This window comes from Hypanus sabinus, unplaced genomic scaffold, assembly GCF_030144855.1.
Source record: "Hypanus sabinus isolate sHypSab1 unplaced genomic scaffold, sHypSab1.hap1 scaffold_214, whole genome shotgun sequence".
Taxonomy (NCBI): Eukaryota; Metazoa; Chordata; class Chondrichthyes; order Myliobatiformes; family Dasyatidae; genus Hypanus; species Hypanus sabinus.
The window spans coordinates 180,823-193,992 of record NW_026780246.1 but is presented as its reverse complement, the minus strand read 5'-3'; the positions used below and the strand labels follow the sequence as shown (position 1 = coordinate 193,992).

General features: G+C 48.6%; 2 protein-coding genes across 2 annotated transcripts in view; both read left to right on the top strand.

Annotated features, from left to right (window-relative positions):
- The window catches only part of LOC132387728 (NACHT, LRR and PYD domains-containing protein 3-like), a 331,928-nt gene that overhangs the window by 147,152 nt on the left and 171,606 nt on the right, over positions 1-13,170 (top strand). The gene's annotated exons all lie outside the window — the stretch shown is intronic.
- LOC132387732 (NACHT, LRR and PYD domains-containing protein 3-like) overlaps positions 1-13,170 on the top strand; it is a 57,062-nt gene that overhangs the window by 37,667 nt on the left and 6,225 nt on the right. The window contains exons 2-5 of the mRNA XM_059960093.1: positions 320-486; positions 1,403-1,574; positions 1,674-1,724; positions 7,142-8,876. Of these exons, the coding sequence (XP_059816076.1) occupies positions 320-486; positions 1,403-1,574; positions 1,674-1,724; positions 7,142-8,876 (2,125 nt within the window). The remainder of the gene's footprint in view (positions 1-319; positions 487-1,402; positions 1,575-1,673; positions 1,725-7,141; positions 8,877-13,170) is intronic.

Sequence of the window (13,170 nt, the reverse complement as noted above, 5' to 3'; positions counted from 1 at the left end):
TCTCTCTCTCCTCTGCGTCTCTCCCCACCTCTCCCTTCCACCTCCACTACCGCCTCTCTCTCTCTCTCTCTCTCTCTCTCTCTCTCTCTCTCTCTCCCCAGCTCCCCCTGCCCTTCTCTCCTATCTCCAGCTTACTCCCCCTACCACCGGATCTCTCACCCCTCCCTCTTTGACTCCCTCTTCATACCCCTCTTCCCCTACCATATATATTTCGGACTGTGTTTGGTGACCTGCCACACCATCTTTAGGTTCCAGAGAGAAAGTTGCTGCCCAATATGGGGACAGTAATTTCTTTAATTTTCCCCACTGTCTTTCACAGGTCCGAGCTCAGCAATCACCGAGCTCCTGGCAAGCTGGAACGATTTCCAGTTGCTGCAGCTGACTGACTTCTACCGGGACAGGCTGGAGCAGGCGATGGAAGGAGGGGTGCACGGAGTGAGCCTGGCGTTAACGGCCGAGAATCAGTTCAGCGGAGAGGAACATCGGGTGAGTGGGAGGGAGAATGGGTTTGAATTTTCACACATCACAGGACTGATGGGTGTCGGAACTCTCACTCATCAGATATTAAATTAGATAAAAGAATGACTGGGAAATAAATACTGTACCTGCAATCACAAAAATGTGAATCTGAACCAGTGATAGAAAGGAGTGAAAAGACCCCGCAGACTGGTGGGTGGCTGCTCAGTGTTCAGAGTGAGTTGAGCAAGTAACAGTTGTCTGGACTTACAGTATTGAATGGAAATATGACGGGAGGTTTCGGTTTGGGAAGACCGTGCGGCGTGACGGCAGGATGTCAGTGAGAACAGGGGAATCATCTGTGGGTGCCACAGGAGCTCCAGTGTGTTCTGTTCTGGGTGGAGATGATTGTGTTACAATCTGTAACTGCAAAGAGTGTCGATCGGGGAATACTGCCATTTTGTAATGTGGAATCATTGAATAACCCTCCACTGGAAAAGGCAAAGGAAAGGCATCGGGTGTCAGCCGGTAATCCGCTGTCATGTTGGACACTGGCGGACTGAGGAGATGAATCATCTTTTCTGTAACTTCTCCGAGACTGTTCACGCTGATGCAAAAACCCTCCTGATTTCTTTCTTCATCTGTGATCATTATTTTCTGATTTCTGCTTTACACGGTCAGATCTGGTGAGGAATTACTTATGGATTTGGAGCCACGTCAATGAAGAGGTCACAGACCAGCCAGGATCTCGTTGACTGGTGGACCAGGTTCACGGTGAATGTCCCTCCGTGTGCTCTGCACTCAGAATGTACAGTCCATGTCCAGACAGGATCAGCACCCGTCCGGGTGACTGCTCAGTGTGATCCCGTTACAGAGCACATCATTTACTTCTCATTCTCTGTGTGAATCTGTCAGTCCCCAATATGTTCACCGTTACTCTTCACAGAAAATCTCTGATCTCGCTGATAAGGGAGAGCGGGCGGACAGTTCTAAACTCCTCCTGAGCCTGGTGATGGAGAAAGGCTCCCGCGCCCGGAGGGTGATGTGGGAAACCTTTGTGAAAATGCGGATTGCTGTCCCAAAGTTTGATAAAATACTGAAAGAAATACAGGAACATGGTGAGATAGTATCAGAGATTAATTTAATTTTGGATTCAGTCATTATGTACTTATAATTTGAGGAATTGAAACGTGTGAAATTATTTTAAATCTGAACAGGTTGTGTTCCGGTCCAGCGACCTGTACCGGAGATTCCCAGGGAACTGAAAGGTGAGTGAATAAACCGCTGTTTCCACCGATGTTGTGTAGGGCCATGTCGTTGTTGAGTCACGGGGATTTGATCAGGTAAATGTTCCACCGTGATACAGAGTACAGTGAGACACAGGGAAAAATGTTTGCTGGAGGGAGAGTTTTCACAGGACAGCATGAGGAACAGCGCAGAGAGATGGGTGCTTTGCTGAAAGTGATCACTCCTCTCTGTGTCCCGCAACTGCAGATCCCTCCACCCAAGTCAGAATGGAGAAGAGGGCAATCTGAGGACCGAAATTATGGGAACTGTCTTACTCCGAAAGGTGAAATCATTTCCCTATAACCACCCATCCCCCGGTACAGCCCTCATCTTAATTCCCTCAAATCCTACAGGAAATCATTTTTAGAACTGGTAGTCCATTGAAGTTCTCGTCACAGATTAACAATGATAATTTAATGAGAAAAGCAGGTAGCACCCCAATTCCTGTTCAACCCCAAAGCAGCATATGAAATCAACTATATTCACATCTGCGCCCCCTTACTGCAAACACTGCTACAGTTATCCAGTTTAATATCCCACTCAATAATAGTGTGCATTTCATCAGGAGTCAGTTTTAATGAGGGTGTGATGGGGACATAATCCTCAGCTCAGTCCACAGAAGCTGAAATTGCTGTGATGTCTGATGGACACTGTGGAAGGGTGAGAAATGGGAAGTAGGACAGAGAAACCGAGAGTTGTGGGAGGACTGAAAATACCTATAAATAATATTGCAATTAATTAAATTGTGACCATCTGGATAGGAAACCCACTATTGTACAACTGCAAGCACAATGTGTCTGTAAAAATGGAGCCCGAGGCAGTGCATGGGCGAAAGAGATTGCAAGGCTTCATAATTGCAGACTGAGTTGGATTACTCAACTGCACATTTAACAGAGGAGACAGCGTAGTGAAGACAGATATCGTAAAAATTAATAATCTTACAGTAGCCCATGTTTTAACTGATTTTTCAAAGCCCTTCAAAAGAAATATAAAGAATCTAGACCACAACCCTCATTCAGCCTGTCTCATTTCCAAGAACAAATTCCAAAGTTGTTAATATTCAAACTGCACCAGAGGAAGTTTTCAAAGTGCTCACGTTTCTGTCACATGTGTTAATGCTTTTCCAGTCCACATTCAGAGAATAAAACCCCTCCGTTCCCCTGCGCTAAGGATTTGGGAATTCTCGACAATTCCCCTGCAAACTTATTCTTCACTGTTCTTCATGCTGTTTGCTGAGCGAACAGTGACAGCAGTAAAATTCCCACATCTAATTCTGAATACAGAACAGACCTCTCCCTGATTATTGAAGAAATTTATTTCTCCCACTGTCACATTCTCTAACGTAAACATTACAACAATCAATGTTTTCCTACGCTCCCCGTTTCACCCGAATACGTTGCCTGGAGAGCCCACACACTCCCTGACAGGTCCTGACACTTTGTGAGACCCCTCAGATCCCTGGCAGGTTCCTGACACACTGTGAAACCCAACACACCCCTGACAGGGTGCTGACACACTGAGACTCCACACACCCCTGACATGTTCCTGACACACTGTGAGACCTCACACACCCCTGAAAGGTTCCTGACACACTGTGGACCCACACACACCTTATTGGTTCCAGACACACTGTGAGATCCCGCACACCTCTGGCAGGTTCCTGACACACTGTGAAACCGCACACACACCTGATGGGATATAGTCACAGTGTGAGACCCCTCACACCCCTGACAGGGTCCTGACACACTGTGAGACCACACAATCCCCTGACAGGGTCCTGACACACTGAGACCGGACACAACATAGAACATAGAACCATTGAAACACAGAGCACTACAGCCCAGTACAGGCCTTTCAGCCCTCCATGTTGTGCTGACCTAGATACCCTTAAAAAAGTACTAAACCAACCCAACCCTATAGCTCTCCATTTTTCTTTCATCCATGTCCCTATTGAATAGGCTCTTAAATACCCTTAATGTTTTAGCATCCACCTCTGACAAGGTCCTTACACAGTGTGAGACCCCACACACAGCTGACATGGTCGTAATGAACAGTGAGCTCCCACACACAGCTGACAGGGTCGAGACAACCTGAAAGACCCAATACACTCCTGACAGGGTCCTGCCATACAGTGAGACCTCACACAACCCTGGCAGGTTCCTGAAACACTGTGAGACGCCACACACCCCTGACAGGGTCTTCACACACTGTACGACCCCACAAACACCTCATAGATCCGGACACACTATGAGACACCACACACCAAACAGGGTCCTCAAACACTGTGAGAACCCACAAACCTCTGGTGTTTCCTGACACACTGTGATTCCACGAATAAAACCCTGACAGGTTCCGGACACACTGTGAGACCTCACACACCCCTGACAGGTTCCTGACACACTGTGAGACCTCACACACCCCTGACAGGTTCCTGACACACTGTGAGACCCCACACACCCCTGACAGGATCCTGACACACTGTGAGACCCCACGCACCCCTGGCAGGGTCCTGACACATTGTGAGATCCCGCACTCCCCTGTTAGGGTCTCGACACACTGCCAGACCCCACACAAACCTGACAGGGTACTGACACACTGTGAGATCCAACACAACCACTGACATGGTCGCGAAACACTGTGAGACCCCACACACCCCTGACAGGCTACCGACACACTGTGAGACCCCACACATCCCTGACAGGGTCTTTACATATTCTGAGACCCCGCAATCCCCTGTTAGGGTCCAGTCACACTGTGAGACCCCACACAACTCTGGCGGGATAGCGACAAACTGTGCGATACCATACGCCAATGACAGTCTCCTGATATACTGTGAGACCCCACACACCCCTGACAGGGACCCGACACAGTGTGAAAGCCCACACACGCCTGACGGGGTCGTGACCCACTGTGAGACCCAAACAAACCTGACCGTGCCCTGACACACCGTGAGACCCCACACACCCCTGACAGGGAATTGACTCCACAAACACCTCATAGATCCGGACACACTGTGAGACCCCACACACCAACACAGGTTCCTGACACATTGTGATACCCTACAAACACCTCACAGTTCCTGGCACACTGAGACTCCACACACCTCTTGTGTTTACACAAACACAACCATGACAGGTTCATGACACACTGTGAGACCTCACACAACCCTGTTATTGCCCTTACCCATTGTGAGACCCCGCACGCCCCTGAGAGGGTATAGAAAAACTGTGAGACAACACACATCCCACACTGCGTCCTGACACACTGTGACACTCGACATACCCCTTTCAGGGCGCTGACAAACTTTGAGACCCCACAAAAACCTGACCGCGTCCTGGCACTCTGTGAGACCCCACACACCCCACACAGCATCCTGACACACTGTTAGACCGCACACACACCTGACAGGGTCTTGACACACTACGAGACCACACACGTCCCACACAGCGTCCTGACACACTGTGAGACCCCACACACTCCAGACAGGGTCCTGACAGACTGTGAGATCCCATACACCCCTGGCATGGTCCGGAGATGGTTTGCGATCCCAGACACCCCTGGCAGGGTCCCTACTCACTCTGAGTCCCCACACAACCCTGACACGGTCTGGAAACATTGTGAGGCCACACACACAACGGACAGGGTCTTGTCACACTGTGATACCCCACAAACACCTCACCGTTCCTGACACACTGTGGGACACCACATACCCCCGAAGTTTCCTGACACACTGTGATTCCACATACACAACCCTGACACGTTCCTAACACACTGTGATACCTCACACAATCCAGATATGGTCCTTACACATTGTGAGACACCGCAAACCCCTGGCAGGGTTCTTACACATTGTGAGACCCCACACAGCCCTTACATGGTCCTGACACAGTGTGAGACCCAACACACCCTTGACAGAGTCCTGACACACTGTGAGACCACAAACACCCCTGGCAGGGTTCCCACACATTGTGAGACCGCGCACTCCCGTGTTAGGGTCCCGATACAATGCCAGATCCCACATACACCTGACAGGATCCTCACACACTGTGAGACCCCACACACACCTGACATGGTCCCGACACGCTGCGAGACCCCACACGCCCCTGACAGGGTCCTGTCACACTGTGAGACCTCACGCAACGCTTTTATGGTCCTTACCCATTGTGAGACCCCACAGACCCCTGAGAGGGTCTTGAAAAACTGTAAGACCCCGCACATCCCACACAGCATCCTAACACACTGTGAGACCCCACACAACCGACAGGATTCTGTCACACAGTGAAACACCAGACACCCTGACAGGGTCCTGTCACACTGTGAGACCCCACACACTTCATTGAATCCTGACAAACTGTGAGACCCCACACACCCCTGTCAGGGGGCTGACACACATTGAGACCCCAAACAAACCTGACCGTGTCCGGACGCACTGTGAGACCCCACACACGCCGGACAGGGACCAGCCACACTGTTAGCGCCCACACACACTTGAAGGGGTCCAGACACACAGTGGGACACCACACACCCCTGTCAGGGCGCTGCCACACATTGAGACTCCAAACAAACCTAGCCGTGTCCTGGCATATTCTGAGACCCCGCACTCCCCTGACATTGTCCTGACACACTGTGAGAACCCACACAGTACTGACAGGGTCCTTACACATTGTCAGATCCCACAATCCCCTGTTTAGGTTCCCTTCACGCTGTGATACCCCACACAACCCTGGCCGCGTCTTGAAAAACTGTAAGACCCCACACATCCCACACAGCGTCCTGAAACACTGTGAGACCCCACCTACCCCTGACAGGATATTGCACAGTGATCCCCATACATACCTGGCAGAGGCCAAACACAGTACAAAACCCCCCACACACATGACAGGAATTGAACGCACTTTGAGATCCCACGCAGCCGAACCACCCACTCTCAGTGCACGTGCTGATCAGCAAAGCTGCTTCTTTGTATTTTGAATCAGTGACGGTGGAGGGGCGGGTGAGCTGTGATTCCCCGACCTGTTCCTTTGACAGAATGCCCACCACCTTCTTCTCTATCTCCATACGCCACATCACTGGGGATGAAAAGATCCTTCCTCAGGAGCAATGATATCTGTGACAGTAGTGAGAGGTTGCCCAGTACAGGACAGTCGGGGTCAGAAAGCTACCAGGGAAATACGCACCTTCACACCACAGTTAAAGTGGAAATGTGATGACCTGGTGTTTATCTGGACCAGGCCTCTCTGTTCAGTCAGCGGTCTGTAAATTGAATTTACTTTACTGTACGAACATCCATTGGTGAATCCAATCAATACAATAGCTCTGAGCTAACTCTTGTGTGCTTAAATACTGAGTTCTGAGTTGAGGCATCTAACAGTTTTTCCACTGTCTGTTCCCATGGAAGATGTTCAACAGAAACACAAGGAGACTCTGCGGGCACAAACTGAAACACTGAGAGTGAACACGATCCTGATGAGGGAGAAGGTGAAGGTTTTCCAGCTGGTTGATCGATACGCTGAGCTCACGGTCATTTCTGCTGTTCGAGATCGGAGACTGGTGGAACATGAGCTGCTGGCAAGAGGCAGAGACCACGAGGAGTGGAGAGAGAAACGTCTCCGTGGAGAGCTGGAAAAAATCCAGATGGATCAGTTATTCCAGAGCAGCTTTTCCCGGAGTAAATCCAAAACTAGGAATTCAGCAGCAGTGGCCGGAGTCCCAGGGATCGGGAAGACGACAATGGTACAAAAGATTGTTTACGACTGGGCCACGGGGAAAATATACCAACAGTTCCAGTTTGTCTTCAGTTTCAAATTCCGGGATTTAAACTCCAGTAACAACAGAATAAACCTGAGGGAACTGATTCTGGATCAGTATCCCTACTTTGGGAATATCCTGAGAGAGGTCTGGAAGAACCCAGAGGGATTGCTGTTTATATTCGATGGTTTGGATGAATTCAAACACAGAATCGATTTTGCTGACAGTCGGAGAGACACAGAACCCAAGCACCAGTGCCCAGATCCCGAGTGGTGGTGTGAAGTGTCTGACATTGTGTACAGTTTAATCCAGGGCAAGCTGCTCCCAGGGTGTTCAGTGCTGGTGACCACCCGCCCCACTGCGTTACATTTATTGGAAAAGGCAGAAATCAGTGTCTGGGCTGAAATCCTGGGATTTGTTGGTGAAGAACGGATGGAATATTTCAGCAGACATTTTGAAGATCAGACGGTGGCAGAAGCTGTTTTCAAACACGTGAAGGTGAACGAGATCCTGTACACCATGAGCTACAACCCCTCCTACTGCTGGATCCTCGCTCTGGCACTGGGACCCTTCTTCACACAAAGAGTCAAGGACCCACAGCGAGTTCCCAAGACCATCACCCAACTGTACTCCTACTATATTTACAACATCCTGAAAAACCACGGCCGTGAGATTGAGAACCCCCGTGATGTGTTACTCAGGGTTGGTCAGATGGCCTTCAGAGGTGTATCCGAGAAGAAGATTGTGTTTACAGATGGAGATTTGATCAACTACAAACTGCAGCCTTCCCAGTTCCTGTCCGGGTTCCTGATGGAACTTTTGGAGAGAGAGGATTCTGCCCGGAGCGTGGTGTACACATTCCCACACCTCACCATCCAAGAGTTTGTAGCTGCAGTCGCACAATTCCTGAATCCACATCCCGGGGATATCCTGAACTTCCTCACTGAAGTCCACAACACGACAGATGGACGATTTGAGGTATTTCTCCGTTTGGTTGCTGGTCTCTCCAACCCAATGACAGCTCGGGGCCTGGAGGAGTTTCTGGGTCCATTTCCTAATGAAACAACCTGCCGGGTGATTGACTGGGTGAAGGAGGAGGTTAAACGCCAGAGTGAAAACACAAGTGAAGCTGGTAAAAAGAGCCTCTTGAACACATTGCACTACCTGTTTGAGTCTCAGAATCGTGGACTGGCTCAGGCCGCACTGGGATCTGTGGAAAAACTAGCATTCCGTGAAATGACACTGACCCCGATTGACTGCGCGGTCCTGTCTCATGTCATCGGACTCTGTGATACAATAAAACACCTCAACCTGGAGAAATGCCACATTCAGTGTGAAGGAATCCAGCGGCTGGGACCCGGGCTGCACAAGTGCCAGGAGTTGAGGTAACTTGATTTATCTCTCACTCTGAACTGTGAAACTGTTCCATTGTGTTGTTTCAATATAAAGGAATTTCGGTAAATTTGTAGTAAATCAGATTGTGATGAATTGTGACAAATGCCCAGGGGATCGGTCAGTAACTCCCCAAGGAAGGGACGGTTCTGTGGTTCCTTGTGAAGGGATGTTGGAGACTTCATCAGTGAACAACGGCCATTGGTTTAATGGTAGTAAATCAAAGGAATGGCCGTGTTTCTCGCTGCCTGTGACACGTCCATTGACAATCTTCCTTCTCACTGTTACTGACACACAGACCGATACTGATTGCAGCAGATGGGTCAGAGATTCACACCCCCTTCCCGCTAAGGGACAAGTGACCGTCAGCAGATTGCCCCAGTGAGGCAAGAAATACCATTGTGAGATTGTCCTCCCATTGCCCTTCCCCGCGTGTGACTTTGCTCACTTCCAGATACGCAGAGAGCGAGGGCACATCTCCTCTGGGATTCTGGTCAGACCCAACACACACGTACAAAATAATTCTGCATCCTCTCGTCTTTTAAGATTATCGTTTACCCTTCGAATTCTCCTGTGGGACTTTTCATCCCAATCCCCCTTCCATTCTTTGGAATCTCGCCACCATCCCCATTCCTGCTGTGGGATCTCTATTACTCTTTCCTCATCCTCCTGTGGGATGCCTTTTCCACCCCCCTTCCTGTGAGATCTCTCTTCCCCATCCCTCTTCCTCCTGTGAGATCTCTCTTCCCCCTGTCCCTTTCACCTATGAGATCGCTCTTTCCCATCCTCCTTCCTTCTATGGATTTCTCTTCCCCATCCCTTCCTGCTGTTGGAACTGTCTTCCCAATACAATTTCCTCCTGTGGGATCTCTCTTCCCCCATCGACTTCTTCCTGTCGGATCTCTCTTTGGCATGCCTCATCGTCCTGTGGAATTTCTCTTCCCCAACGCTCTTCCCCCTGTGAGATTACTCTTCCCAATCCCACATCCTCCTGTCGGAACTTTATTCCACATCCCTCCTCCTCCTGGCCGATCTCCAAATCCCTTCCCACTTCATCCTGTTTGATCTCTCTCTATATCCCCCATCCTCCTGTGGGATTTCTCTTCCTCATCCCCCTTCCTCCTGTGGGATCTCTCTTCCCCATCCCCTTCTTCGTTTCGCCTGTGGGAACTCTCCTCCCCATAGAATCATAATATCATAGAACACTACAGCACAGAAAACAACCCATTCTGTCCTTCTAGTCTGTACCAAAACATTATTCCGCTCGTCCCATTGACCTGCACCCAGTCCATAACCGTCCAGTCCTCTCCCATCCATGTATCCACCCAATTTGTTCTTCAAGCTTAAGAGTGTCCACCTTTGCCACATCAGATGACCGCTCGTTCCACACTCTCACTGCTCTCTGAGTGAAGAAGTTCCGCCTAATGCTCCCCCTAAACTTTTCCCCTTTCACGCTGAAGCCATGTCTTCTCATATTTATCTCTCCTAATCTATGTCGAAAGAGCCTATTCGTATTTACCCTGTCTATACCCTCATAATTTTGTAAACCTCTATCAAATCTCCCCTCATTCTTCTATGCTGGAAGGAATAAAGTCCTCACCTGTTCAATCTTTCCCTGTAACTCAACTCCTGAAGACCCGGCAACATCCTAGTAAATCTTCTCTGCACTTTTTTTTAAACTTACTGATATCCTTCCTATAGTCAGGTGACCAGAACTGCACACAATACTCCGAATTTGGCCTCACCAATGTTTTATACAACCTCACCATAATATTCCAAATCCTAAAATCAACTTTGATTTATTAATGCCAGGCTGCTAAAAGCCTTCTTTACAACCCTGTCTACCTGTGACGCCACTTTGCCGGGACTTATGTATCGGGACCCCCAGATCCCTCTGTTCCTCCGCACTCTTCAGTGCCCTACCGTTTATCATGTATATCGTACCCTGATCTGTCCTTCCAAAATGGAACACCTCACACTTGTCTGCATTAAATTCCATCTGCCATTTTCTGGCCCATTCTTCCAGTTGGTCCAGATCCCTCTGCAAGCTTTGAAAGCCTTCCTCGCTGTCCACAACGCCTCTATCTTAGTGTCATCCGCAAACCTGCTGATCCAATTTATCACATTATCATCTAGATCATTGGTATAGACAACAAACAACAATGGCCCCAGCACAGAGCCCTGAGACACACCACTAGTCACAGGCCTCCAGTCTGAGAAACAATCATCCACTACCACTCTCTGTCTTCTCCCACACAGCCAATTCGAATCCATTTTACAACCTCTCCATGGATACCTAGTGTCTGGACCTTTAGAACTAACCTCTTATGTGGGACCTTGTCAAAGGCCTTACAAAAGTCAATGTAGACAGCATCCACAGCCTTTTCTTCATATGCATTCGTGGTAACATCCTCGAAAAATTATACAGGGTTCATTAAACACGATCTACCACAGAAAAAGCCATACTGACTATCTTTAGCCAGCCCTTGGCTGTCCAAATCCTTGTATATCCGATCTCTCAGAACACCTTCCAATAACTTACCTACTACTCATATCAGGCTCACTGGCCTGTAATGACCTGCTGTACTTCTGGATCCTTTTTCAAACAACGGAACTACATGAGCTACCCTCGAATCCTCCGGCACCGACCCCGTAGCAGAGGACATGTTAAACGTTTCTGCCAGGGCTCCTGCAATTTGTACACTAGTCTCTCTCAAGGTCCGAGGGAATATCATGTCAGGCCCGGAGATTTATCTGCCTTTATTCGCTGTAAGGCAGCAAGCAGCTCCTTCTCTTTAATCTCTATATGTTCCATGACACTACTGTTTGTTTGCCTTAATTCCATATCCGCTATGCCAGTTTCCTGATTAAACACTGACGCAAAAAAACTGTTTAAGATCGTCCCCATCTCGTGAGGCTCCACACATAGACGACCACTCTGATCTCCTAGGGCACCAATTTTGTCCTTTACTATCCTTTTACTCTCAATATACTTGTAGAAACCCTTTGGGTTTACCTTCACATTATCTGCCAAAGCAACCTCATGTCTTATTGCTTTCAGAATTTCCTTCTTTCTTAATCCCTTACATTTTCTATACACTTCAAGTACCTCATTTGTCGCTTGTTGCCTGTACCTTCTAAACACCTACTTAATCAGATCGCCAATATCCCTTGAAAGCCAAGGTTCCCTCTGCCTGTTAACTTTGCCTTTAATCCTGGCAGGAACATGCAAACTCTGCACTCTCAAAATTTCACCCTTGAAGGCGTTCCACTTACTGAACACATCCTTGCCAGAAAACAACTTATCCCAATCCACTCTTCCCAGATCCTCTCTCATTTCCACAAAATTGGCCCTTTCCAATTCAGAACATTAACTGGTGGACCAAAATGTTTGCTTATACATAATTCTTTCACCTGACCTGTCTGGTTCCCTAATAGGAGATCAGGTACTGCACCCTCTCCCGTTTGTACCTCAATATATTGATTCAGAAAACTTTCCTGAACACAGTTGACAAACTCCACGCCATCTAACCCTTTCTCAGAGTGGGAGTCCCAGTCAATATGTGAAGTTAAAATCCCCTACTATTACAACTTTCTGTTTCTTACATTGGTCTGCTAACTCTCTCCTGATTTGCTCCTCCAATTCTCTCTGACTATTGGGCGGTCTATAATACAACCCTATTAGTGTGGTCACACCTTTCCCGTTCCTCATCTCCACCCATTTGGCCTCTGTAGATGAGCCCTCCAGGCTGTCCAGTCTACGCACAGCTGTGATATTCTCCCTGACTGGTAATGCCACTTCTCCCCCTTTCATCCCTCCCCATATCTCATCTGAAACAACGGAACCTCGGAACATGAAGCTGCCAGTCCTGCCCCTCCTGCAAACAAGTCTTGCTAATAGCAATAATGGCGAAATTATCACGTGTCAATCCACGCCAGAAACTCATCTGCCTTACCTATAATACTTCTTGCATTGAATTAGATGCGCCTGAGTACATTTCTATCACATACAAACCTTTGATATCTGTCTATACAAGCAGTCCTCGCATGTCCCTTATCCTCCTCCACATCACTATCTGCACTAACACTCTGGTTCCCAACCCCCCCTGCAATCTTGTTTAAACCCCCGGAACAGAACTTACTAACCTACTGGCAAGGATGTTAGTCCCCTTCCAGTTCAGGTGCAAACTGTCCAATTCGAACTGGTCGCACCTCCCCTGGAAGAAATTCCAATTGCCAAAAACATGAACCCCTCCCTCATGCACCATCTCATCAGCCACATATCTA